The sequence below is a fragment of the Anolis sagrei genome, chromosome 2 (assembly GCF_037176765.1).
Source record: "Anolis sagrei isolate rAnoSag1 chromosome 2, rAnoSag1.mat, whole genome shotgun sequence".
Taxonomy (NCBI): domain Eukaryota; kingdom Metazoa; phylum Chordata; class Lepidosauria; order Squamata; family Dactyloidae; genus Anolis; species Anolis sagrei.
This window is the reverse complement of record NC_090022.1, coordinates 124,863,964-124,891,181: the sequence shown is the minus strand read 5'-3', so window position 1 is coordinate 124,891,181 and position 27,218 is coordinate 124,863,964. Positions and strand designations below refer to the sequence as shown.

The 27,218-nt window shown below is 38.4% G+C and overlaps 1 protein-coding gene across 1 annotated transcript; it reads left to right on the top strand.

The window, feature by feature from the left end:
• The first annotated feature begins 1,726 nt into the window (after positions 1 to 1,726).
• Positions 1,727 to 27,218, top strand: FBXW10B (F-box and WD repeat domain containing 10B). The gene is made up of 15 exons (XM_060764512.2): positions 1,727 to 2,270; positions 3,420 to 3,509; positions 3,790 to 3,798; positions 4,197 to 4,406; positions 4,494 to 4,621; positions 7,594 to 7,713; positions 8,049 to 8,158; positions 9,979 to 10,182; positions 10,888 to 11,009; positions 12,946 to 13,094; positions 13,599 to 13,741; positions 16,033 to 16,191; positions 19,419 to 19,681; positions 22,470 to 22,622; positions 26,276 to 27,218. Exons 1-15 carry the CDS (start codon positions 1,727 to 1,729, stop codon positions 27,148 to 27,150), a joined length of 3,279 nt encoding a protein of 1,092 aa, XP_060620495.2. The 3' UTR covers positions 27,151 to 27,218.

Sequence of the window (27,218 nt, the reverse complement as noted above, 5' to 3'; positions counted from 1 at the left end):
CTGATAATTAGAGTACAGCTTTCATGATTAGAGAGAGAGAAAGTAAGAGAATACACTTTAAGGTTCACTTTTTAGGGAGAGGGATGTGGATAATTGTGTGCATTTATAACTGCCAAAAAAGAGATCAGAAGTCACTTTTTGTATCTTCTTTCTTTCTTTTTATTTTTTTAATAATATCTGCACTTTAAAATGTATCATTGTAAAATTATTAAAAAGTGAATGGTTTCTGAAACATTCGGTTTTCTCACTCGTGTCTGTCTTTTTGTGCACAATTTATGAAATAGTCTGTACATGGAGTTACAGCATGAAGGGTGCTGATGTCATTGTTTTTATTTTTAAGAGTTTTACATGTAGTTTTATTGAAAAAGAACTTGAAATTGAACATTTAAAATAATAGTTTATGATATATAAAATAAATGTGGCTGGGTTGCCTAAACGTGAAGATATTCTGGGACACTGTACTTAAGTTAGAGTTATTACAAAAGACAAAACACTTACAAAGAGCTGCATTGCTCTTAGTCTCTCTTTCTCTGGCTAATGACTTAGAAGTTCTTATGGCATAGTTATGCCTAACAAATGGGGCACTCCTGGGACTGTAACTTAGGAAAGACAGGGTACCTTTGAGATTCTGTGGATCTAAAACCCTTCTGTTCTCTCATGAGGCCCCAGAATAAAGTCCCTTATTTATACAAGGACATTGAAAATGGTGTAGTAGAAAGAGAGAGAGAGAATGGAATATCAACTACCATAAATACTGTGGGCAAGGCTGTGAAACTTATGCTTTGAATGAGAATTTCCTGCTTCTTGGCAGGGGGTTGGACTGGGTGGCCCATGAGGTCTCTTCCAACTCTATGATTCTATGATTCTAGGAAATTTCAGCAGGTGTTGTTTATCCCTGCAACTTGCTGAAATTCCCTCTCCTACAGGGCCAGGAGCTGTCTCTAGTTTTCACCTTGGGGACCCTACATATGGGGACAATAATTATAAACAGTGTTTGTATTTGTGGAAGAGTTATTAAATGTTTCAAAACCTGTATAATATTTTTTCATCTTAGATTCTTCTTTATGTGGATGTGGAAGCACTGCTTCCCCAAATATACACAAAACATACAAGGTTTTCTACTGTTTCCTAGGATCACTTGTCCCATTAGCAAGGGGAAAAGATGTAGAGGCAAACCCTAATACCTCTGGGGCCCCTTTTACACTGCCATATAAAATCCAGATTATCTGCTTTGAACTAGATTATATGGCAGCGTAGACTCATATAGTCTGATCCAAAGCAGATAATGTGGATTATATGGCAGGGTAGAAGGGGCCGAAATCTCTTGCAAAATGGACTCAAAAGGTCTGGCCTGTCCCACTAATGTTTTAACCCCCCCCCCCCCCGCCATAACATAGATATCTAAAATAAAATGTGAAGGAGGACTGTTTGTGTGTGTGTCCCTGCCTTCACACAGAAATAGCATTCTTTGTCCCTTAGAATCTATATGCTATGGTAGTGACAGAAGCATTTGTTCAGGCACGTTGTAGGAGAATTACGGTAGCAACGGTGTTTCCTAGGAGTTCTGAGAAAGAGAGAGTTCCGCAAACAGAAGCTTTGCAGTCTCTCTTTCATTTGCTGCCAGCATAAGACTGTTACCCATAAACAGACACTTAGTGGCTGGCAAGTGGCTGGAAATTGCTTGAATTTTTGAAACGGACCCTGTTTGTCTGAAAGGACTGACAGAATGAAGACCCAACCTCCAGTTGTGGAGGTAGTGCCTGAGGTTCTCGAATATAAATTAGAGTACACACCAGATCTACGGTGTGAGAAGCAAACTGACTTGGTGCCTGTTTGCCAGAAATGCAAATCCTGCATCTTGTCCTGGAAGGCCGCCTCTACCCGAGAATGGTTTGTACGAGCCAGCCATGCGTCTCAGACGCAATTCTTGGTAGGGATCATCAAGCGGTTCCAAAGCCAGGACCTCTTGAACTACACATGGAACCTTTTACAGTCTACAAATACCAAGGATTTCACCTATTCCCGTTCCTGTGTCAGACCCATCTCTGCAGCCTCTTCCAGCTTGGATCGGGCGTTAGATCAGCAAAAATTAAAGCAGTCAATGGAGGACCTCTGGAAGTGGTTCCTCCATGCCAGTTTCTGGACCAAAGCAAATTATATGCTGCTTTTGCTGCAAATGTGTGACTCGCAACTGTTGCTGATGGCTGCTAATCTGATTCGTATGTTGTTAAGCCAAGATGAGACATTCATCTTCAAAACAGAGGAATCAGGTAATATTGCATGGGCAAAGGGCCTGGCCACCTTTCAGAGTATTGAAATATTACTTATGAGACAATACCTCGCAAAATCTTTTCCAGTAAATATATTAGGAGCCATAGTCCAGAATAAGGGCCCTCTGGTGGCGCAGTGGGTTAAACCACTGAGCTGCTGAACTTACTGACTGAAAGGTTGGTGGTTTGAATCTAAGAAGCAGGGTAAGCCCCCACTGTTAGGCCCAGCTTCTGTCTACCTAGCAGTTTGAAAACATGCAAATGTGAGTAGATCAATAGGTACCACTTCTGTGGGAAGGTAATGGTGCTCCATGCAGTCATGCCGGCCACATGACTTAGGAGGTGTCTACAGACAACACCAGCTCTTTGTCTTGGAAATGGAGATGAGCACCCCCCCCCCCCCGAGTCAAACATGACTAGACTGAATGTCAGGGGAAACCTTTCCTTTTTATAGTCCAGAAAACATTTTCAAGATCTGTACAAAAGTATGGTACAATACTAACTAATCCCCATCTCCAAAATACAAAGACATACTCCACATCATAGCTTGGGAAATTACTTTGAATATAAATCAACTTGTTACTGTTAATGCTACCCCCAATATTGGTAGCTTGATAATGTTACTTATGTCTTTTTTAAAAGTCTTCAAAAATAAAATAAAATATTTAAATGAAGAAAACACTCTTGAAATCACAGAAGGAAACATTATACAATTATGACATTATGAGTTCATTGTGACTGCAGTAGATGTATTGCGTCTTGGGATCTGCAGTTCAGGATGAGGCTTTTAGAATCCTCAGCCAAAGGATTACTCTGGTGCTTCTGACCAAATTATAAATCCCATGCTTCCATAAGATGTTCCCACAGCCAGTGAAGTGAAATCATAATCCTATCTATCTATCTATCTACATGTAATGTAAGAGTTCCTGCATTTCTTTGAACCATGGAATTAGTGATGTCATACTACATTGATTTTTACAATATAGAGCCAGCCCAAGTAATATGTAGCAACAATGATCCTGGATAGCAAAATGGTCCTTCCCATAATGTTAAGCACAGACTAGATTCTGTTCAGTTAGAACTATCTTCTGTGAAATATCTCTTATGTTTTATATTTTCAGTAAAATTACCTGATTTTAATTCTTTCAGACCAGACCAATGAAGAATTTTTGACTCTTTCAAAAGCACAAGAGAAATCTACCCCCCAGGATGAGGGTCATCTTTCATCAGGAGTGGAAGGTTCAGAGAGGAATGGTGTATATGGTATCATCAGATTTTACTGACATACCAAAAATATGTAATGCAATTTTAAGCATATATTCTAGTTCTAAGCTCTTGTATAGTTTCTGTATGATTAGCTGCTAATATTTTAATTTTCCCTGGATTTGTCTCAATTCCCCTGTATAAGTATGGTTTTCACAATGATTTTATTTTTGGCAATTATTTCTGCTGAATGAGAAGGTTACATATGTAGATGGAGAAGACATAAGGTGGGGGTGAGGAGATGAGACACGCTTAGTTTCATCATGTGTACATACTTCATTGTCCCGAATCTAAAACATGAGCAAGGAAGAAAAAGACATACACAGTACAATTATTAAACAAAACTAGAATGTGTGATTTAAAGCAGTGTCATTCAAAGCGATGGTTCGAGGACTGGTACTAGTCCCTGGCTCATTGGCTGCCAATCCCTGGTGAGTTTCCAGGAGAGAAAGAAACCATTGTAGCTGATAGCAATTAACATTTTGCTGACATAATGAATATCAATTATGTTGAGCTCCAACAAATATCAGGGATATATTCCTTACAGAGCCTTGGTCTACATTTAGCAAGTTAGTATGCAGGACCTGGTGCAATATGGGAAAATAGGAGATGGTTCTTATCATACCAATCCTGACTGCACCAATCTGACTTTCCTTATTACAGCTCATCTACATTTGCAAAAGGCTTGGTCCAAAGACTCTGATGAGCTCTCTGGAGACATATCTGAGGACATGGGTGATGATGACACTTGCTTTTCGGTTGTATTGAATGTCACAAGCCCTATGCCTACCTCTTCTCAGAGGATCCCAAGTCATGCAGAGTTCAAAGATTTTATTCGCTGCCTGCCCATCCACCTATCAAAGCGCATCTTGTGTAAGTATCTCTGAACTTCCTCAGAGCTCTTGGTCACTCCTGTTTTGTGTCAACAGAATTGCAACTTGTTATTTGTAATTTTTTTAGGTATGCTGGATCATAAATCCCTAAACAGATGTTCCTTTGTGAGTCTACACTGGAACTTTCTAGTCAACCAAATCAAGAAGGATACCATAACTAATCGTGCCCTTCGAAGTCGGACTGCAGTCTTTCAGGTGCCCTGCAATACTACTTTACTTATGTTCTTTGACGGAGAAACTTTTTCTTCAGGCTTGATAGTTATGCAGATAAAAGGAGAGCTCTTCATCCCTTCATGTGCTCGAGATATTTAATTTCCTCTTTGAGATGTTGTCCTTTTCTTCTTGCCTTCAGTAATAGGAATGGAAAGAATATTTTAAAATATTTTTCAAATGTTTGATAGCCATGTTTTTATGTGTCAACAAAACCATGGCAAGAAGAATTCTAAGCCAATGGGATTCTTTGCTGTTCAGAAATTATTTTGCATAAAAGTGCCTATCGTATTTCTATACTAAAATATTATTTCCTGTGCAGAAAAAAATGTTTCCTGTGTATGTATGCGGTGACTTATATTGTGCAAAATCCACATATGAGCAATTTTTATGGAAAATAGCATTTTCTGTGCAGGAAACAGCTTTTTCTGCATGGAAATTAATATTTGTGTGTAGAAGTATCACTTTCTGCACAAAATGTGCTGTTCTTTGTGCTGAAAATGACATTTTCCATACATACCAACTATGTGCAAATGTTGTGGAAACCCTCCAAATGGTGAATAGTATTTAAAATGATGTGGTTTTCTAATACTTTCATGCAGCAGGAAAAACATTGTTAAAATATCTGTTGCTACCTTTGAGAAGAAACTTAGTGAAAGCAAGGATTTCTTTCCAGTGCTTAATGTGCCCTGTTTGATAGACACCAGGGCATTTTCAAGGGAAACAAGCTTTGATAATTAATGTTTCTGTATCTAGGTTTTCATTTGCAAGAGTTCCATATTTGTCAAGCTGTTGCTTTTTATGATAATTAAATTACAAATCCAGCTTTATTTGTAACTGTAAAGTTCAGCTTGTATTTCCTGGCCTTTCCTGTACATAATATACAACATTTTTGCTCCGCAATCACCCCGTTTGCAGATATATTGGATTAATCTGAAGGGTCAAAGTGTATCTTAAGATTTGTCTGCCACCTGACTACAAAGTAAGAAGGAAAAACTTCTTGCAACAGTTGCACATCTGTTCCAACATTGAAACACCTGCATGCTTTAGTGGAGGGAAACCACCAGATTCGATAGGTATGGGAGATCAAGCAGACACACTTAGTTCTAGAATACATTGATAATAATAGTGATTTTTATTTGCTTGGTGTAGTTAAGATAAGACATTGTATACAGATATTACATAAGACATTGTGCAAAGACATTTTGCCATATTATAATGGAAGTAACCCTACATGCTTATAGTCTAAGCAGTGGGAATAACTTACTCAACCACGGGTCGGGGAAAAGGTACCACTCCACCTCCAATTATAGACCATATTTGGAAAAAAAACCCATATATCTTTTGGTTTGTTTGCCACATCACCATCCATTAGTAAGGAACATGCAAACATATACATTACATTTCTTAGTAATGGATGACAATGTGCTTATAATTTCCACATTACATTTTCATGAAAGTTTGCACCTACCTATAATTCCCAAAACTATGCTCACATATTTCAAATGCACTATAAAAGTAAATGGAACTGGGTGGATCCCGCTGCCAGCTTTATTTTTCAAGATAACAACAACAGCAATAACAACAACAACAACAACAATAACAACAATAACAACTTTATTCTAGTACCCTGCCTCCATCTTCCCAAGGGGACTCAGGGCGGCTTACAGATGTCACGAAGTGTCTAAAATAGAGTGTAAAATGAACTACAAAACACAAGTACAATAAAATAAAAACATATGGCATATAAAGCAACAATTAAAAACATCATACAATAACCTATGGAGACAAACTACCAAAGAACATGGCCAAACTGTAAACAAAGAGACAAGGGAGTGGGATAGTGCAAAATTGTCGCCATGGAACAAGGACATGGGAAGAAGTGCAGTGCTGTGTTATTATTACATAAACCACTAAGGGCTAGATGTTCTCAAAAGCTTGTTCTCAAAAGCAGATCTCTACGAAAGGGGGACAGTGTGGGGGCCTGGTTCTTGTGGCTATTATGTAGAAGGTCTATGGTGGAAGTGATTTCTTTTAATCCATTTCCTAACTCAGTTAAGTGTCTGTGTAGAACTGCCCTCAGTTTCCACATTGCCTGAACCAGCAAAGTAAATTTGAGCTCATTTTTATTCCACTTTTAACAAACAAATTTAAACAAGTTAACAAACTGAGTCCTCTGTGGTAGAAAGTGAAGGTATAAGGTTACATTAGCTTCTATTTCTGATTTTAGTTTTTAGATTATCAATTAGATGTTGTTGTTGTTGTTGTTGTTGTTGTTGTTTTGATTATCTTAAAATAACAGACTCTAGTTCAGAATATATGGAAAGGAAATTAAACAAAGGTGTTTTTGAGCAGTTTAAGATGCCAGAACCTAAAAACAGCAACACTGATGTGAGTGAACCAAGGGAAAGAAAACAAATTTATCTTCAGACTGCAGGGACAGGGAAGAAAATATAAGAAAACACAGGAGAAAAAAAGTTTAAACCTTTCATTTTTGTCCAAACAAATGGACAAACCTTACATCAAATGGATCAGATCCCTTTTAGATGGCAGAAACATGTTAAACTGAAAAATACATGTTTCTATATACATGATGGCATGGTGAAACCAAAAGAATGCTGAGAATGGACTGGAATAAACAAATGAAGATTACATGAAAATTAAAGAGATGTCTTTTACATATGTGATGATACCGAGAATTGAATGTGATAAATGAATAAGACTTTACACAGAAACAAAATACAGTTAAAAGTGGAAAGGACTGAAGTATAAAAGAATATACTATGTGAGGTAATTCAAAGGGAAGAATTTGAGGAAATCTTGAAATACTGAAAAAATACAAAGTTGTTAGAATTTTTTTTATTCCCTGTTTTTTTGTTTTTGTTCCATTTCTGAAAAATTAATAAATGTTTTCTGTTAAAAAATAATAACCTGATGATTTATCTTGTCTTTTGCAGGGCTTATGTCCTAAGAGAGCAATTGGCAACTATGCCAAAATAGTCACAGTTGCTATTCCTCGGATCGATCAAAATGGTGACATTTTCCCAATCAGAGGCAAGACCAAGTTGTACACAAAGGTATGTTCCTTGGACAAAAATTCAGCAACTGTGGGACATTCCTGGTTAGGTACCAGTGGTGGCTTTTTCTCTGTGCATATCATCTTAAAGAGAACCTGGAGCATAGAAGAGTGGTGCTTTGTCAGTCTGAAGTTACTATTCTTGCCTTTTATATCTACGCAGTCATTAGTGGGGATGTGTGCCAGTCCTATCCTAATACACTTTCCCTGCTGGTTAGGCCGGCACCTGGTAGATTTCTTCAGGAAGAAAATCCAGGCATAGGAAGTAATTTATTTCCTACTGTGGTATTCTCTCTCTTATTACCACATTACCATTGTTCTTCACTCTGCTTTAAGGAATTTCAGCACTTGCAGAAAGCCTATCATGGTCAAGAGACAGAAAGTATAACATTAGAAGAAAGGAATGTCTTCTGCAGCAGCTATAACATCCGTCTTCTAGTAGACAGGTACAAGAACATGCAACAAGACACTTTCCCTCTGGAAATGCTATTTGATTTATTTTTTAAAGATTTGTCCAGACAAGAAAAAAAATCCTTGGAAATATTGAGACTTTCCTGTTCTTTTCATTTTGATTTTACTTGCATTGCTATGGTTTTACATCCAAATCATTCCATGAAATATCCTGGGTTACTCTTCCTCCCATTAATGACATCTCATATCTAGACTCAGACAATATTTCAGAAATTGCCTTTCAGTAATTTGTACCTCAACTTTAAGGTTATTATTCAGGAGTTATAATCAAATTATTAAAGTGTTTTAGTAGTAGTCATGGATCTGGTAACTGTTTCAGCCATTTAATTTATGTTTTTGTACCGTTTCATTCAGATGGCACTAAACAGTACCCCCCGCCCCCACCACTACAGAAATATCAGTGAAACGAATGGAAAGTGGGAACGGTAACCATTTGGTCACCTGATTTTCAGCATTAGGCTGCTGGCCCTGGCAGGTATGGGTGCTTTGGGTCCACAAGCCACACAAGCACTTTCTTTCCAAAAAGAGTGTGTGTGAGGCTTGCAATCCCAAAGCACCCATGCTTGCCAGGGCCTACAGCCGAGTGCCAGGCTTGCAGTTCAGTGCCAGTGCCTGGGATGAAAAAGCTCATTCAGAAAGGTACCTGTTTTTGGGAGAGCCACTCAAAAACTAAAATGGGGCCTTACAAATGAAACCAGCAGAAATGGATAGTGATTCCATACAAATGCACAAGACTTATTTAGCAGTATTACCCTAGGTAAGCATGAAGATCATTTTCTTTTATTGCTAGCATTCCCTTTTCCCTCACCTGATCTCTATTGAATCTGTTGCCCTGAAACACTTGCTATTGTTTCTTAGTACAAACCATCTTTCCTAGTTCAGTTATCACAGAAATACACTGAATGAAGTACATTTTATTTCAGAAATACAGTGGAGCTTTGGGAGCCACTCGGGTTTGATTCCAGGACCCCTCGTGGATATAAAACTCCATGGGTGTTTAACTCCCACTACATACAATGGCACAGTAAAATGGTGTCCATTATATAAAATGGCAAAAACAAATCCCTTTTTGGAATTTTAATAAACAGATGTTCAGGTCATGCATGGTTGAATCTATGGATGCAGAATCTGAATACTGAGGGTTGATTCTACTCTTTTAATTTTAACTGACCTGGAGAATGGGAATAAAAAGTCCTTGTAAGTTCTTAGTGTTCTCTGAGAATACTTCAAGATGGGACATCAAGTAAGTCTCCAAACAAGCAATGGGAAAGACAGGAATAAAACCTGGAACCAGCAACCAGGAAATTCTCCAGTCCATTTGGATGGACCATTAATCTTATTTATTTAATTAGTTTTTTCCTGTGTTTATTAGAGGGTATTAAGCTAGCATACATGTAAAGCAAAAATGTTTTTTTTAAAAAAAATAAAAATATTTAAAGAAGCAATTCAAACATGTACAAATTAAAAACAGCTTTAAAGATTGCACTCATACACATGTCCTCTTGAAAAGTAAACTTGTCCCCATACAGTACCTTTTTCATCCCATCAGTCCTCCTTCTGTACCGGTGAGGCTTGCAAAGAAGATAGAGGGGGTGGTCTCAAGGCTCATGTAGAGGAGCTTTGCTGAAATTAAGCAAGTACAGACAGTGGTTGATCGGGAGACTGCATGTCAAAACTCCCAAGGAAACTGCCTTCAATTCTACTATAGACAAAATATGGAATTAAAAATACAAATGGAAGAAATAAAAACAACCAAATTGTATCCTTATTTAAGCTTTTATTTTTTCCCCTTCAGTTTGGATCCAAACAGAGTGGTTCATTATACTGGTGGCAAATTGTTAGCCTTTGGTTCTTCAGATCGAAAAATCCGTTTTCTGAATGTGACTAACTTGAAGTCTGTCCCACCTCTTCTTTATGGGCATGCTGGTAGCATCCGGGCTCTCTACATCAATGAACAGAAAGGGTTCCTTCTGAGTGGCAGCTATGATCTCAGCATCCGGTACGTTGTGCCAACCTTATCGAATGCATTTGAGTACCCAAGAAGATCTTACTGAAATCAATGAAATGGAAATGCTTGAGTTTTGATGGCACTTAAACATATACTTCCTGTATCATTATGCCCCAACTCTAAACTTGGTTATTTTGGACTATTTGGCAAAGCTGAAGCCAACTGATAGAACATGTCACAGAACATTAACAGAGTGCTTTGGAAATAGTGCAAGATATGGTGCTTGTGTTGCAGGGGCTTGGATGAAGAAACTAAAACTATGATGAAATTCCATTTGTGAGTCCCCTTACTAGAATAATTTGAATATTTGGAATATCACAACATTTCTTAATAGTTCAGGATGATTTGGAAACATGGATATTATACAAGTAATATCTTTTATCTGTCATATCTATTAAAGAAACCCTGCTAGTCAGCACATATTAGTCAACACGAATTAATGTTAGACTGTATGAATTTACCTGGTAGGCAAAACTATCACAATTAGTATCATAATCTTTACATGTAAGAATTTTGTACCCCACCCCACTCCAACATTAGTCTCCATAATTTAGGTTTAGTGATGATGGTAAATAGACACAACCTGGAGCTCCTTTATGAGTTCACTCTGAATGCCAACTACAAATAAACTCATTATGTTCATTGCATTCTTCTTTCATCTCCCTTGTTCCATTCTCCTTTGTTCTGAATTTTTAGAATGTGGAATATCCTCCTTGGAACATGTGTGAAAATTTTTAATGGACACTCAGGGAGCATCACTTGCTTGGATGTCTACAAGAACAGATTTCTGTCCGGATCTAGAGACTGCACAGCAAAAAGTGAGGAAGCAGATTCTGTAGGAATCCAGGAAATGTTAGAAACGTTTGTTAAATCTGTAATCTCTACTATGGAAGTGTAGAAAATGTTCAGAATAAGGATATATAGTAGACTCCTTGTATATGTGGGGTTGGTTTTGTGGTTTCACCACTGGCATTTGACAAATCTGTCATCTTTATGACTTTTCCAGGTGATTTTATGGTATGCTTCTTCTGGAAGATGGCACAGAGTCAATCTGATGGACTTAGAAAATTCCTAGAGGGGGAAATCTCTGTAAGAATTTTCTGGGTCCTCCAAAGCGACCCTTGGCCTCTTGTAAGCCAAACCGAGTCCTGCGGGAGATGGTAGCGGGGTATAAGATCAACAAATAAATAAATAAATAAAATATTGTAGTTTCCAGTGGAAGTTGTTAATTTCAATGGGATTTGCTATTACCACAGAAAATTTTCCCATTTCCACAATAAGTTCAGGATTGTATCCCCATGCAGATACAAGGGTCAGACTGTAATAAAACCTGCAACAAAATGTTGCCATGTATCATGTTGCTCATCTTCTAACAGAATGTTCGTCTGGGGTACCAGAACCTCAGCATTTCTGCTTCCAGGGTACTACAAACAATAATGGCATTTTCCAGTTGACACTCACTGTCCAATTGGTACTAGGAACATGGTCTGTCCTCACTGGCAAATATATGTGTGTGTGTGTGTATTCAATGAAATAAAGTGCCCATCTGTAATTTAATTTATTTTTCTGTATTCTGTGGGATTCACTCCAACACCTTCATCTTTTCATGCGAATTTGGCTCCCAGCTTGCTGGTACTCAAATATTTGAGTTCACTGTCAGAGCATGCATGCATGTGTGTAGTCATCCATGTTTCACTCTTTGTATGCGTAGATGCCAGCATTAGTAATCTGTCCAACCTATTCAGGTTGCTTATTCCTGCTTCATTGTACCAACCAGTCTCAGAAGGAGCAGAAGGGAGGCACTGAAACAGATGTTACTGTTAAAGATGTCCGACTTTGTTGCCAGTTTTGGAAAGATGTATAAGCAAGATGGAAAACTGATTTACTCATAGCATGTCTATATATTTGTTAGGGAAGAATATTTGTTAAAACTTGTGAAAGCTGGCCATGTAAAGAAAAAAATGACTTCGAAGAAGAACAGTAAATGATAGACTGTAGTGTTGTTCAGGACTTTTGAAGGGAAATTTGTTTATATAATATGCATATGGAAATATATACTTTCTACACAGAAAACATGGTTTCTGAAGAGCAATTACTCTTCCCTGCCTAGAAATACTATTTTCGACACAGAAAATACATTTTGTGTGTAAATTTTCCCTACTTGATCTCCAAAACACATTTCTAGGCTGGTTAATTTTTCTAAAGGATGCCCTGAAAAACAAATGGTTAAAACCTGCACAGAATGTTGGTGTGTTGTAAGAAAATGATTGAGATTAGCTGTACTTGCCCTCAGTAATAGAACTTGCAAAGCTTCACGACCTTATTCTTTGTGAAGATTTGTGAGATTCCAGTTCTATCTCACTTCTATTTAACTGAAGTTCAGTTAACTGTTCTATTGAGTTGTGCATGCACTTGCAATTCTTTCCCCCTTTTGCCTTTTTCTGAATGTTTGTGCACCCTCCTTTTTCTTGGAGGGAGGCCTTTTCAGGATACATTTTAAAGGTTTATGAAATATCCTTCAGAACCTATTCAACCACATAGATCCTTGTTTCTCTTTGATTCCATTTTGGCTCAAGTGATGCCATTTTTAAAGAGTTTGCTACATGTGGTAAAGAAATTCTAGGACTGACAAATGTTGTGTGCATGATAAAATAAATTTGTTTCAGTCTTAAAGATACTATAGGACTCCAAACTTCCATGTAAACATGTTTCAAATTATAATGAAAATTGATTCACTGTTTTTATTCCTTGCAGTGTGGGATATTGACACTGGGAAATGTATCAAGACTTTTGGGCATAAAGGTATTGTTTGGGCTGCTAAAATGAATGAGACTCATGTTGTGAGTTCCTGTAACCAGGGTGTGGTAAAAGTGTGGCATGCTGAGACATTTATATTGATCAAGGTAAGACTTTTATAATGGTGTCTAATTTTGAAAGTAATTTGGCTCAATATCTTGCATGACAATATGAAATCAGAAATTAGCAGCCATTGTAAGTGCAATGTGCATTGTATCTTTCCTTTCTGTTGCTTCCAACTGGAGAAATTTAAAAACATCCCACTCCCTCCCCAGCAAAAGCTATGGCAATTCTTCTTCAGCAAACACTTGTTTGTAACATGTTTACGAATTTGAAGATTTGATAATGTTTTTGACAAATTTGCGTCACCTGGTGGAAAAGCAGATATGATTGCTGTTTATTGGATCTCCTTTGCAATCGTGTTACATTGTTTGTCTATCTGTCATTTTCAACTATCATTAACAATAGATCCCATATATATGTCCAAGTGGCAGAAATCCATGGAAGAATGTTCATCCTCTGAGTGTTAAAACGTAAATAATCAATATTAATCAAATAATGCCTTGAAGTGCTTAAACAGCACCCACAAACATGTCTGTTTCTTTTCTCAGACATTAGAAGGCCACCGAAGTCCTGTGAAATGCTTGTCATTTGATGAATGGCACCTTGTATCGGGGAGCAGTGATGGCTATGTCTTGGGATGGAGCATGTTGGGAAAACACAATAGATGCCTGATGGCATGCAGGCACCCCATGTACGTATTATTTGGTGGACAATGAAAACCATAGACAAAAAATGTGTTGGCTGTTTACCTAAGTCTTTACTTAGATATACCTTGATATTGAACAGTTTTCTAAAGGATGTATAAAGCCTGAAAACCTGAATTCTCAATTTTCCAAATCTCTTTTGTATTACATAATGAAGATCTGTTTTTGGATCATATTAGATGCCTATTATCCACATCTTTTACATTCCAGGAACCAATATAATAAACAAGTATCTAAGACCATAAATCCCAATAAGATCCTTGGGCATATCTACACTGAACACTTATTGAAGAAGTGGTTTCACTGTGTGGATTGCAAACCCTGGAACTAATTCAATACATGGATAGTGATTGCACTATAAAATATGGATTGCCTTTGACTGAAATTTGATTGTTGTTAAAATCAAATTTACTGTTACTTTGGGGCCCTTCCATATAGCAGAAAATGTGCAGAGAACTGGAGTTTAAACCTCCAGTTTCCTGCACGTTTGGTGCCCATAAAAAGGTCCAAAATATTGTCTTTTTGGTGAAGGGATGGCCACATCCTCACCCATGCTGGTTCACAATCAGCACAGGAGTATGGCCACCTGCCCACTTCCCTTCTTCACCCTTATTGTATTACTGCAAATACAATAAAGGGGTTGTACATGGTATGTTTGTTTATTCAATTTGTATCCACCTTGTCTCCCAAATTTCTACATAGATTTTTAAGAAGTTCTGTTAATAACCTGATGATAAAAAATGATGATAAAAACCCAAATAAAGTACTTTATTAAAACATCACTAATTTGAAAAAGTATCAAAGCATTTTAAAATCTTAAAAACAAAGTAGACTACACAGACAATTAGAATAGCCTTCTGCATGGACAATAGCCAAATGCTTCTTTTGATCTCTTCATAAAGCTCTTTTGGGCCATACAGTTGCGCCGTAGAAGGGAAGATGCACAGGGCAGCTTGTGGGGCACTGTGTGCCTTTCCTCCTCCCCTCATCACATGGTGAGGATGTTGACACCCTTTCCCTCTCCCCAACAGATGGCAGAAAGGGTGGCAGCGCACTTTGCTCCACCGCCCTTTCTGTCATCACATGGCAAAAAGGGGAAGAATGTGAGGGTAGCTTCATCAGAGCTACCCAAACAACACTTTCCTTCACGTAGTGGAGGAGAAAGCACCTTTCAGCACTTCCCCTCCACTTTGGGAGGAATTTAGGAGGGACTTGCTGTGTGCCATGTGATGGCACACAGCAGGCCCCATCTAAGCAGTGCATTAAAGTGGCAAAACCGGGTTAAAATGCCTCGTGGGAAGAGATCACTTGAGAAGACTTTGCAAAGCAGAAAGAGCAGAGAGGCAGGCATGTAGCCAGGGGGGTGGGGGGGGGGGGTGGGGCTTGAGGGGCTTCAGCCCCCCCCCCCCGAAATTCTCATGGTGGTTTGCGAAAAGGCCTTACTGGTACATTATTTAAACTGTTATGTTTATTCATATCACGATCTGATCACCATACTCAATATATCCCATATGCATGGGGGTATTGGGGTAATTATACAAAAGGTTTGCTAGGCTAGACCCTCTTTCACTCAGACTCAGCCCTCCCCGAAACTCAGCCCTCCCAACCCCCCCTGAAAAAAATTAGCCCCCCCCCCCGAAACGAAATCCTGGCTACGGGCCTGCAGAGAGGGGAAGACAATTGGGAAGTCTATAGGAAGAGGTGCAGTTTTCACACAATACAAACATACTCCTTGTCACTGCCCAAAGCCTGGATGCCCAGAGTGCAAGATGAGAGGTTTAAAGGGGAATGCAACTCCAGCCAGCAAAAGCTGAATCCTTTTTTCATTATCTATTTTTGAGAGACTAGATTTTGAGTGACTGGATTTTAAGTAGATTTTTTACTCTAGTGTGATGAGGCCTTAAAATATGGTTTCTGCCTCCTGCAGAATTCTGGGATTTGTAGTTAGGGATGAGACTTCAACAGCATGAGGCAGAAACTGGATTTTATGTGGATTTTTTTCCTAGTGTGATGAAGTAGGCAGCACACCCAATAGTTTAACTACAGATAGAGAGAAGTGATTTCCTTGATCAGTTTTTTCCTCTATGTGTGCAAGGAAACAATTTGTACAAATGTAGCAATTAAGAAGACTTTATTTGTTTTTTTAAAAAAGTCCACTTCAATTCTTTTTCCATTTACTATGAATGGCATCTATTCATCATATAAGGCAACAGATGTACAATTCCTATATAGTTTTGCAAGAGCAACCATGATCTTTACACACTCATCTTGTTTGTAGGGAAGTGCTATACCTGGGATTTCTTTATCTGAGAGTCATCAGCGGCTGTGCTGATGGGAAGATACGCATCTTTAATTTCCTGAGTGGGACCTGTTTAAGGATTATGAGAGCCAATAGCAGAGGTGACCCTGTGTTGTCCATCTGTATTGGAGAAAACAAGTAGGTTTTCTAAAGTAATAGCAAAGTCTATGATATACTATATTAGAAATATTTCTTATTTATGAAGAAATAAGTGGGAAGGCATATGAAGACTTTCTTGGCAATATAATCCAAAATGTTCTGCAAAACACATGGCCAATATATTGTATTCATTTTAATCATTTTGAAACATATGCATATTGTGTAACATTCAATGAATAAAATAGGATTTGCTTCTGAGGGCTTATCCAGATTGACATTTGTATTGCATAGTGCGCCACCATTTGTTTTACAGCTTGATGCTTCCTTTACCTTTTTTTTTGTTTTAAAAAGGCTCAATAAAAAGAGCACATTTTAGTACATGGGCTGTAATATTTGATGTTGGTATGGAAAATCCCCTCACCCCCCCCCCCCCCCCCCAGATCTTCATGACTTCTTCTCAATGACCCCCTATCATTTTTAAAAAATCTCTGGAATTTTAGCACTATTGCAAAATTGCCATAAACAACTATGATAGTATTGCTGTGCCCCAAGTAAAAACAGATGGATACTGTCACAGCAATTTAGAGCAACAGTGCCACAGTTCTAGTGAGATTTTTAAAAAACAATTTCTGCAGAAAGTTTGTCTGGAGACGATTGGGCAAATGGTAAATGAAGTGGAGGCATGTAGCCACCATGCATTGCCCATGTCAAAATTAAATGAATCATGCCATTACCTGCACATGTTGATATGGAATTCAAAATGTAGGGAAATATAACCGAACAGAAAAAGCATTCAGCTAAGGAGTAAAAAGTTGTGGCAACTGATGGGAGTCACTGAACCAAGAGAACCATTGTTAGGATGTTGAAAATAATGCGAGTGTGGAGAAGAATAAACCACTGACCACCTGCTGCAATGCAACCTGAGTCCTGCTACCTGCACAATGGGGGACCTTCTGGCAGCAACACCAGAGGCACTCCAAGTGGCCAGATACTGGTCAAAGGACATTTAATCAACTACCAAGCTTGCAAACTTTGTGCTTTGTCTGTTTGGTTTTGTTAAAAATGTAATACAAATGTCTGGTTGCTCCTGACACGATAAATAAATAAATAAATAAATAATTGAAGGGCACTGCAGACTATTTCAACCAGAGAAGTCAGCCATTGCAGAGCACTTGATGAATCAACCTGGACACAGCATATTATTTGAGAACACAGAAATGCTGGACCACTCTAAAAACTATCATGTCAGACTACACAGATAAGCCACTGAAGTCCACAAGCTTGTGGACAATTTCAACAGAAAAGGAGAAATCATGAAAATAAACAATTTCACCTCTGGAGTTTGATGATTATTTTTGAACAGTACTGATATTTCTTAAAGAGGCACATTTCAACCATCTATATAAATAAAAATGTAATGTTCGTTTGTGGGATTAACAGAACTTAAAAACTCTGAGACGAATTGACACCAAATTTGAACACAAGACACCAACTAAAGCAATGTATGTCCTTCACTCAAAAAACAAACACAATTTAACCCAAAAGAACTTAAACCCCCACAAACCTAAATGACTATACAGAGCATGTGTTAAAAGAACACTCTCCTCTGAGCCTCCCTCCTGCAGGAGGGGGAAAAAACCAACAGCTAAGAGAGAGGTAGATTGAGAGAGGGATGGAAAGGTGGCTGGTATATCCCTCTTGATACCCCCTACCTCTTTCTTCCAAAGGATCCAGAAAGAGGGAAGGAGGGAGAGAGAGAGGGAGGGAGGGAGGACACCCTCCTCCAGATCCACTCCCTCCCTTTCCTTCCTTTCCTTTCCCTCTTGGGTCTTGGCTATTGGCAGCATGGAGGTGCCTCTGCTGGGCTGCTGGGAAATCACAAGGGAGAGATTCTGTGTGTGTGTGTGCCCAGAAAGCTCATCCATATTGAGTTATGGGAAGGAGTTCTGGGAAATGAAGTCCAGTATTCAAAGAAAGAACAAAAACACATGCTCTGTGAGTTAGGAAAGGCTGTCCAGGAAAGAAGGTACAATCAAAACACTCCTGAAAGATGGCCATTCATTTTTACTTTATAGCAACCCTGTGCTATAATATAGCTACAATAATAATAATATCTATATATCTATGATAATATCTATAAGTCTATAATATATATATGCCTAATGATATCTATATGTCTATAACAATAATATCTACATGTCTATAATATCTGTATGTCTGTAATAATAATGTCTATATGCCTATAATAATATCTATAGGTCTATAATAATACCCATATGTCTATAATTATAATATGTCTATCAATAATATCTATACATCTATAATAATACTTATATGCCTATAATATCTATGTCTATAATAATAATATCTATATACAAATAATATGTATACATCTATAATAATAGCTATATAATATCTATAATAATAATATCTATATGCCTATAATAATATCTATAGGTCTGTAATAATATCCATACATCTGTTGCCCATTTTTGCTCAAAAGATATTTAGCCCTGTGCTCCTTCTATTTTTTATCAGTTTATTATTAATTTATGTAATGCTTTTTTATACGAAATAAATAAAATCTATAATAATAATACCTATATGCCTTTAATAATAATATTTGTGTCTATAGTAATATCTATACGTCTATAATGATAACAACAATAATAATACCTATATAATATCTTTGAACTTGGTTATATGGCAGTGTGGACTCAGGTAACCCAGGGCCCTTCCACACATCCATATAACCCTTTGGCCTCAAGGAGACTGAAATAGGCTTATATTAGGTTGACACTTTGCCACTTCAGTTGTGTATTGATAGCTTAGAAACCAGCTCTTCCTCTTTTCTTTCTTTCCCATTTCTCCACAATGGGCCACAACAACGCGTGGCCGGGTATATCTAGTTAGACTATAAAGCAACAAGCAACGTGTACTTCAAAGTGCTTTTGCTTTTTTCTTGCCTAGTATTCTCTTCACCTCTAGTTCAAACATTTGGAAAGACACGTTTTTCTTTTCTGTGAATGATTTTTGTAGTGCAAACTTGCTGGGGAGGAGTGGGGTTGCACAGAAATGTGCACTGAACACCATTGCTACTTTCCACTGTTCGTTATAGAGGTTTCTCATTTTTCATATTCCCCCTTTTTTGGTATAAAATGCAAAAGGGAAGTAGAAGTGTGTAGGAACTTAGAATACATTTGAGAGCAACTGATTTATTTTTGAATGAGCCTTTATTGATGTTAAACTTTTTCTTCCTTTTCTAGATTACTGATCAATGCAAAAGGCAGTGTTGTCTTGTTCCAGTTTGAGGAGGTGGAGTGGGACCACACACAAACTACTGATCGAGTAATAAAAAGAAAAGACAAGGGCAAAGTTGAAGATGTATCACTTCGAAGAAAGCCACCCCTGCATTCACGTTCTGAGAGGCAAAAACAAGCAAAGAAGAACATTTGGAAGCTGTACAGCACAGAAAAGGATGCCACAATGCTTTCTCAAAAGCCCACAAAACGTCCCAGCACCACTCCAGGTACGTTTGATTAAATATTTCACGAGTCCCTTTCCATATGTGGATGGGAAAGCACGAAGACGAAAAGAAGGGAAGAGTTTTCCTTTTAAAAATTATCCAGTGAAGTCTAGATAGCTTCACTCTTTTTCAGTTGGAGATACAAAAATTGCATCTGGAAACCCATGAAATTATGGTCTTGAGGATCCAAACTTCCCATTTCTCATATGTTGTGATGACTGAAAAAGATTATCTAGCTCATGACATAAGCAATGAGGTATGCAAGTGGTCAAATAATCAGACCACTGTTTTGTCACTCAGCCATGGCAGTGTAAACTGAACACAGCTCACATCTTAGTGTGTGAACCAGCTCTGAGTACGTATACTAAACAAATAATAGTAAAAAACCTTTATATATATATTCCGCTCTATCTCCCCAAAGGGACTCAGGGTGGATTGGGAAAGAGGGAGTTTCAAGCAGTTATTGATAGAGATAGGCACAATTATTCATAGGTGTGAGACCTCACAATGTGTTACACATAATTTATGCTCAGCTTCAGAATATCTAATCTCAGCACATCTCCAATATTAAAGAGGTCTGCTTGTGCATATGATCTCATAAAGATCCACCGAATTGCCATACTGAGATACATTTGGATCTCAACAAATTACAAAAAATTATATAAGTATGAGCAAAAAAATATCAGGAATGGGAATGAACAAGGACAGTGTGAACAAAAGAAGGACAATGTTTGGCATGCTCTAGTTTTCAGTTTTAGGTGAGTAGAACTACTTACGGGAGCTGGTTACAGGAAGCGGTCTACTCCCATTTAAACAGCTCCACTGGCTTCCAGTAAGCTTCCGGTCCCAATTCAAGGTGCAGGTTATCACCTATAAAGTCCTAAATGGTTTGTGTCCTGCCTATCTTCGCGATCGCATCTTCCCCTATGAACCAGTGCGTACCCTGAGATCATCTGGGGAGGCACTGCTCTCTCTCCCTCCGCTGTCTCAAACATGGTTGGTGGGGACGAGGGAGAGGGCCTTCTCGGTGGTGGCCCCCGGCTCTGGAAGTCCCTCCTTAGAGAGATCAGATAGGCTCCTACTTTGTCCTCTTTCCAGAGACAACTAAAAACCTGGATGTTCGGGTGTGCTTTTGATTAAGCAGTCCACCAGTAATTTTTCCTGTCCCTACTTTAAGTTCAGCACTTTATGTCGGCCCTCTTATCATCCAGCTCAACACTTTTGATGACACTATTCCCAGTCCTGTCTACTTGATTGATGCACTTTCCTTGCACTCCCTTCAGGATGTATTGCACTCATTGAGCCTGAACCTCAGCTATGTTCTTTTTCTCAGCCATATTGTTTTGATGTTGTTTACAATTGTGATTGTTTTTATATTTTATCTGTTGTTTTTAATTAGTTGTGTTCTATTTGTAATTTTTGGGCTTGTCCCTTGTAAGCCATCCTGACTCCCCTTGGGGAGAAGGTTGGCAGGCTATAAAAATAAAGATAATGATGATGATGATGATGATAATAATAATAATAATGCACTGAACTGGAGCTTGCAAGACGGATGATACATAGACAGGGCAGTATACTCAGTCTTAAATGATTAGACACAGCACTGTCTTTTATTTTTAGTTTCATATGTTATACACTCAACTGTTAGAAATAATATCAGAGATACTGATACTGAAAATTCATTTTGTTTTGGCATTTTTCAAAAGACATATCATTAATGTGTTCTCAATATTGGTTTGAAAAGACCTAAAATACTGCATACATATTTCTTTAAAATTTCTAAATAATATTTCTAGTCCTTCTCTGTTCTGCCCCACTCCAGTATTTGAAGATCTCATTCGGGAGTGCAATTGTTTCAAATTAACTGAAACTGTTTGATTTTTTTTTTATTGCTGGCCCCTCACTCTGCATTTCTTAGGCATTGGATGGAACGAAAATATTTAAATGACTAAAACAGTGTAAACTTTGAAATACTTTCCCTTTGATACAAAACTAAGGGGGGTTTTTTTTGGGTGGGGGCTTGATAAAGGTATGAATGAGAGAGGAGTCTTTCAAGGCAGGATTTTGTTAAATATGGAGTTGTCCTCCAAGATCTAGGGTCAGCAGCCATGCACCTGGTCAAAAATGACATAATTGCAAGGGTTTCCTGGGAAGATCTTAGTTAGTAAGCAAGAATAGATGGGTCATTTGTTGCATTAACTAAGGTAAGTCCAAACCATGTAAGGTTTTTAAAGGTTAAGCCCAGCACCTTGGCTTATTTCAGAAAAAAGAGTTTAGTAAACAACATAGAAAGCCAGCTGTGGTGGAGTAGTCTGAGCACCAGATTGTGGGTGCATCTACATTGTACACTCAGTGCAGTTTGACATCTCTTCAACTGCTATGGATTAGTGCTATGGAATCTTGGGATTTGTAATTTGCTGAGTCATTGACATTTTTGGGAAGAGAAGGTTAAAGATCTTGTAAAACTAAACTCCTAGAATTTGGTGACATTGAGCCATAGAAGTTAAAGTGGTGTCAAACTACATTAATTATACAGTTTAGATGCATCCTAAGACTCTTGAGACCAGGTTTCGAATCACCACTCAGCCATGGAAACCCACTAAATGGCTTTAGGCAAACCACATTCTCTCGGTCTCAGAGGAAGGTGAAGGTAAAACCCTTCAGAACAAATCTTGCAATATCACAAACATTGTGGTAGGGTCACCTTATGACCACCGTACATCAGCATGGCTTAATGACACACAGCAACAACACTGTAGTATAGTTGTAAACTATGCTTTTTTTCTTCCAGCTCTTCAATATGAAATGATGAAGACACCTCCTCCTAGAGAAAGGGGAGGTACACTAGCCTTGAGTGTCAGTTCAACAGAGAAACAAAAGATCTCTTTCCTTGCTAGGACATTACAGTGTCCAGAATCTACATCACCTCGAAAAGGTTCTCGGGGTAAGGAACTTAGATATAGTTTATGAAACCACATTTAAAGGTGCAGATAGTTCCTGATAAACAGGCATAGGCTATAGGAAGAAATTAGTGCATCAGAAGAGCAAACAATTTTTGCAAATAGGTACTAAATGTGGATGGTGTGGGGGGAATTATGTTAGCATTTGCATCCTATTTTAAAAAATACTTATAATTTAACATTTGTTTATCATCTAGGTCACTGCTTCTTAAAATGTCCCCTTCGCACAATGTTGCGGTCCAAAAGAATTAGGCAAGAGAAAATGTTTTCTGAATGTCACCTAGTGGCTGCTTTAGACATTTACACAAACCTGTCATGCAAAAACTTGCCTGTCTGAAAGGGGCCTGAAGTTGAAAAGTTTAAGAAGCCCTGATTTAGCTAAGAGTGTGACCCTGAAATATAATTTTAAATGTTGCTATATTTATAGCCACTAGATGGCAGCACTTCACCAACTTAAGCACTATCTCATCTATTAGTTTACACCTCCCAGACCTTATCCAATCTCTGAATTGCAACTCCACCACTTTCTTATGTTAGGAATTGCTGATAAGTTCATTTAATTTAAATTCTTCATTTAACTTTAAAGAAAACTAGGTTCACCTTTTAATTCTTTTTTTTTTAATAGCTTGATTATCTTTTTTTATTATTTAGCACAGGTTAGTTCTCTTCTCCCCTCTCTTGTTAATACATCCAGCAAATTCTGAAACCAGTTAGGGGCACAAATGGTTATTACATAAACCACAGCACACTGATACACCTCAAGAGCCAACTTTTTGTTGTTTAGGACAGAATTTCTCAAACTGTGATATTCCAGATGTTTTGGACGTCAGCTCCCACAATTCCTAATAGCTGGTAAACTGGCTGGGATTTCTGTGAGCTGAAGTCCAAAACACCTGGACGAGCATAGTGTGAGAAACACTGGTCAAGGAGCCACAGTTTGAAGCTAGCTTTGAAGTGTATTCAGTGGTCAGTGTAGCTAGGTCCCTTTACTTGCTTTGAATGGCACAAGAACTCCAAGATGATGCACCTATCATTTCTCAGTCTACTTCTCCAGTCTGTGTTATCAGCTTTGAACTGGATTATGAGTCTACATTGCCAGATAATCTGAGATAAGAAGACAATCTGGAATCAGATCCTGGAATATAGGGCAGTGTCGATCCAGCCACAGTCTAAATAAATGTATTGCTATTATCAATGGCTATTTAGTGACCAAAACAAGAACAATAGCTGGAAGGAAGGGAACTTAAAAATCTATGGGCACATCTATTATTTATTTATTTGCTTTATTTCTATACCGCATTTTTCAGCCCAAACAGGCGACTCAATGCGGACAGGAGTTACTGCAATAAAAAGGGGGCTGTTCAGATGACGTCCTGGACAAACCTAATTAATTTGATAGTGGGTTTATTATGTGCCTTCTTGGAAAGTGGGATAAACCCACTACTTCTGGTATCCGGACTGCAGCCCAGACAGTAGCCCCAGAGTTTTCTGGGCTAAATTAGCCTGAAAAACTGTGAGAATACCAAGCCCCTCCCCAAAAGTGCCCAAAGCACTGTAAAAAATAAAAGAACTTACCCGGCCTCCATTAGAGGGCTGCCGGAGCTCTCCTGGCATGTAAAAAGGACATGTGAGAAGAAGGGGGGGGGGGGAGCAATTTCTACGAGCCAGGAGAGCTCCGGCAGCCCTTTAATGGAGGCCAGGTAAGTTCTGTTATGGGTTATGTGAAAACAAACAAAATGCGTGCAGTTCTGTCCAGACTTGCCCAGCCCTTTTGTGCATTCACAATGTGCAAATATGATCCAAGAAAATGGGAAAATCAAAATTTACTCTTAAGTTGCAGAGTCAAGGAGAAAATTAAACAAGAAGCTTCAAAAAAACACAAAACCTCAATTTCAAAATATTTCAGTCCATCTGGAACAACAAATTCACAAAGTTCTTTGCATTAAATTCATGCATCTTCTTTGGAGATTTCTTCTTCATCCAATGGTGCGAGGAGACAAGCATAGTAGGCTTTCAGCCAGGAACTTACTCTGAGTAAGTTCTGAAGCAAGTGGTTCAGTAAGTCCCAGAATCCATTACAAGCATTCCCCAAGTTATACCCCATTCAGGGAGTGGTTCAAACTTGTTATCCTTGATTGTCCTAATTACCTGACTATGAATTGTGATTGACTAGGTGTTTTTCCCTTAACACACACACAGAAGTGGTGATCCCACAGAAACTTAGTCAAATACACGCATATGTAGTAATAAGTTATTTTGTTTTTACAGTGCTTTTGGGGAGGGGGTTAGAGTGAGTATCTGGTTGTTCTCTCAGGAAGTTCCAGAAGAACATCTGGATACCCACCACAGAAAACACGTGCTTTCTGGGGTGTGTGTAAATAGGGGTCCAGGAACATCCGTGTTTTTTAAACGCAGATGCTCCTGGGATAAAGGGCTGTGTGGAAGCACGCTATATCTTCAAAGTTTCCATCTACACTGCCATATCATGCAATCTGAAACTGCATTATATTGTCAGTGTAGACTCATATAATGCAATTCAATGTTGTTAAACTACATTATATGAGTCTATGGCCCCTTCCACATAGCTGAATAAAATCCCACATTATCTGCTTTGAACTGGAAGATATGGCAGTGTGGACTCAGATAACCCAGTTCAAAGCAGATATTATGGGAATTTCTGCTTTGATATTCTGGGTTATATGGCTGTGTGGAAGGGCCCTATGTTGACTATATCATACAGTTTCAAACTCGATTATATGGTAGTGTAGATGGGACTGCAGCCTCCTAGTTTTCTCTCAGGTCTCATCTACTCTGCCATATATTCCAATTTGAAACTGAACTATATGGTAAGTGTAGACTCACATAATGCATTTCATTGTTAACCTGCAGTTTATGAGTCTACGTTGACTATATCATACAGTTTCAAACTGGATTATATGGCAATGTAGATGGGGCTGCAGCTTCCTAGCTTTCTCTCAAATCTCATCTACACTGCCATATAATACAATTTGAATCTGCACTATATGGTAAGTGTAGGCTCTGCACTAACTGCATTATATGAGTCTTTACTGACCATCCAATGAAGTTTCAAACAGCATTATATGGCAGTGTAGATGGGTCCTCAGCTTACATAAAATGCAATGCCATTAAAGTCTGGATCTACATCAACTATATAATGCAGTTCCAAACTGCATTACATGGCAGTGTAAATCGAACCAAGGACAAAAGTGTGAACAGTGACAAGTGTGGCAAAAGGGAGGGAGGAGAGGGTTATAGTAGAAAAACATACAAGGAAATGGAGAAGATAGCTTAAATTACAGCATCACAAGCTAATTTGAGTACAATAATAAATACATTATACTTAAAACCAAAAGAAGAAAAACAAAAATTATATAAAAATCCTGTACACACTTTCTTCATTTTCCAAAAAGCAAACAAGAGCCTGTTTTAAGCCTAATTTCAATATAATGACAACAACAACAACATAGCTTGTGGATTTCCATTCCAGCATGGAGATCTCAAAGTTATTTGGTCTATTTATTGGGAACCTGATAACCAACTTTTCCCAAATTTTTCCCTCTCTTCCCCACTCTTCTAATCTTCCGCCTTATTTATTATTTATTTTTTTAAAAAACAGCTGGTCCAATAAGGAAGGAGCATCCTGCCGGTGCCACCTTTGGCTATAATGCTGAGGCGTTCATCAACTATGTGAAACGGAAACGTCCTCTTGGGCCCATAACTAATGACCAGTTACTCCTCACCATCAGCACACTGCATCATGCCTACAAGACTGACCAAATCAGTGCCAATATGGCCTACAATATGGAAATCAAGGATGCCTGGGGTCCCAACCGCCTCCAGAAAGATAGGTCCATAAAGATTCAGATCCCCCAAAGTGAAAAACAAGAGAAAACGAGTCCTTCCACCAAGGCAGAAGACCTAAAGCCTGTTTGTGGCACTGTGGGCATGGAAAGGATTTCCACACCTTTTGAAACTAAAACTCTGCAGCTCAACTTGAAGAACTCCTTGCTTGCAGGTACTGTAAAGTCCTTCATTCCTACTCCCACCATTACCCGCTCCAAGTCATGCACCAGCTTGTCAGGAGAAAAGAAAGTGTGCACAGGCCGTGCAAAGGTCCCTTCTCCACCTGATGTTGGGGGGCAGCTCATTGGCCATTTTATAACCACATGTGACTCCATCAAAATACCACGGATGAAGATTGGCCATCCTAATGCAGAAACAAGTTCACGGCGAGGAAAACTCTTATACACTCACACACCAAATCCGTACCGAATGAATACTGGATTCAGGCTTTTGACCACACAACAGATGAAAGAGTATGAAGAAGCAAAGCTATCCGAGTATCAGGCAAACAAAACAAAGGTTATAGCAAACAGAGAAAAAGAGTGCAGGAGTGCCTGGTTAAGAAAAATTAAAGGACTTTCCATAGATGACTTTACAAAAGGAAACAAAGTGGCTGCCCCTGAATTGGGAGAGAATGTTTTTATCTGAGCACAGCTTTTCAAAGTTTCAAACTATCCCAGACAAGCAAGAACAAAATAAATCTGCTGCTAGCAGGT

What these genes read in the sequence shown, in the direction of transcription:
- FBXW10B (XM_060764512.2), top strand. Translation starts at nt 1,727, where the DNA reads ATGAAGACCCAACCTCCAGTTGTGGAGGTAGTGCCTGAGGTTCTCGAA. An exon ending in ATCCGTCTTCTAGTAGACAG is followed by an intron (nt 8,159 to 9,978) that starts GTACAAGAACAT and finishes TTTCCCCTTCAG; the next exon opens with TTTGGATCCAAACAGAGTGG. An exon ending in ATCTGTATTGGAGAAAACAA is followed by an intron (nt 16,192 to 19,418) that starts GTAGGTTTTCTA and finishes TTCCTTTTCTAG; the next exon opens with ATTACTGATCAATGCAAAAG.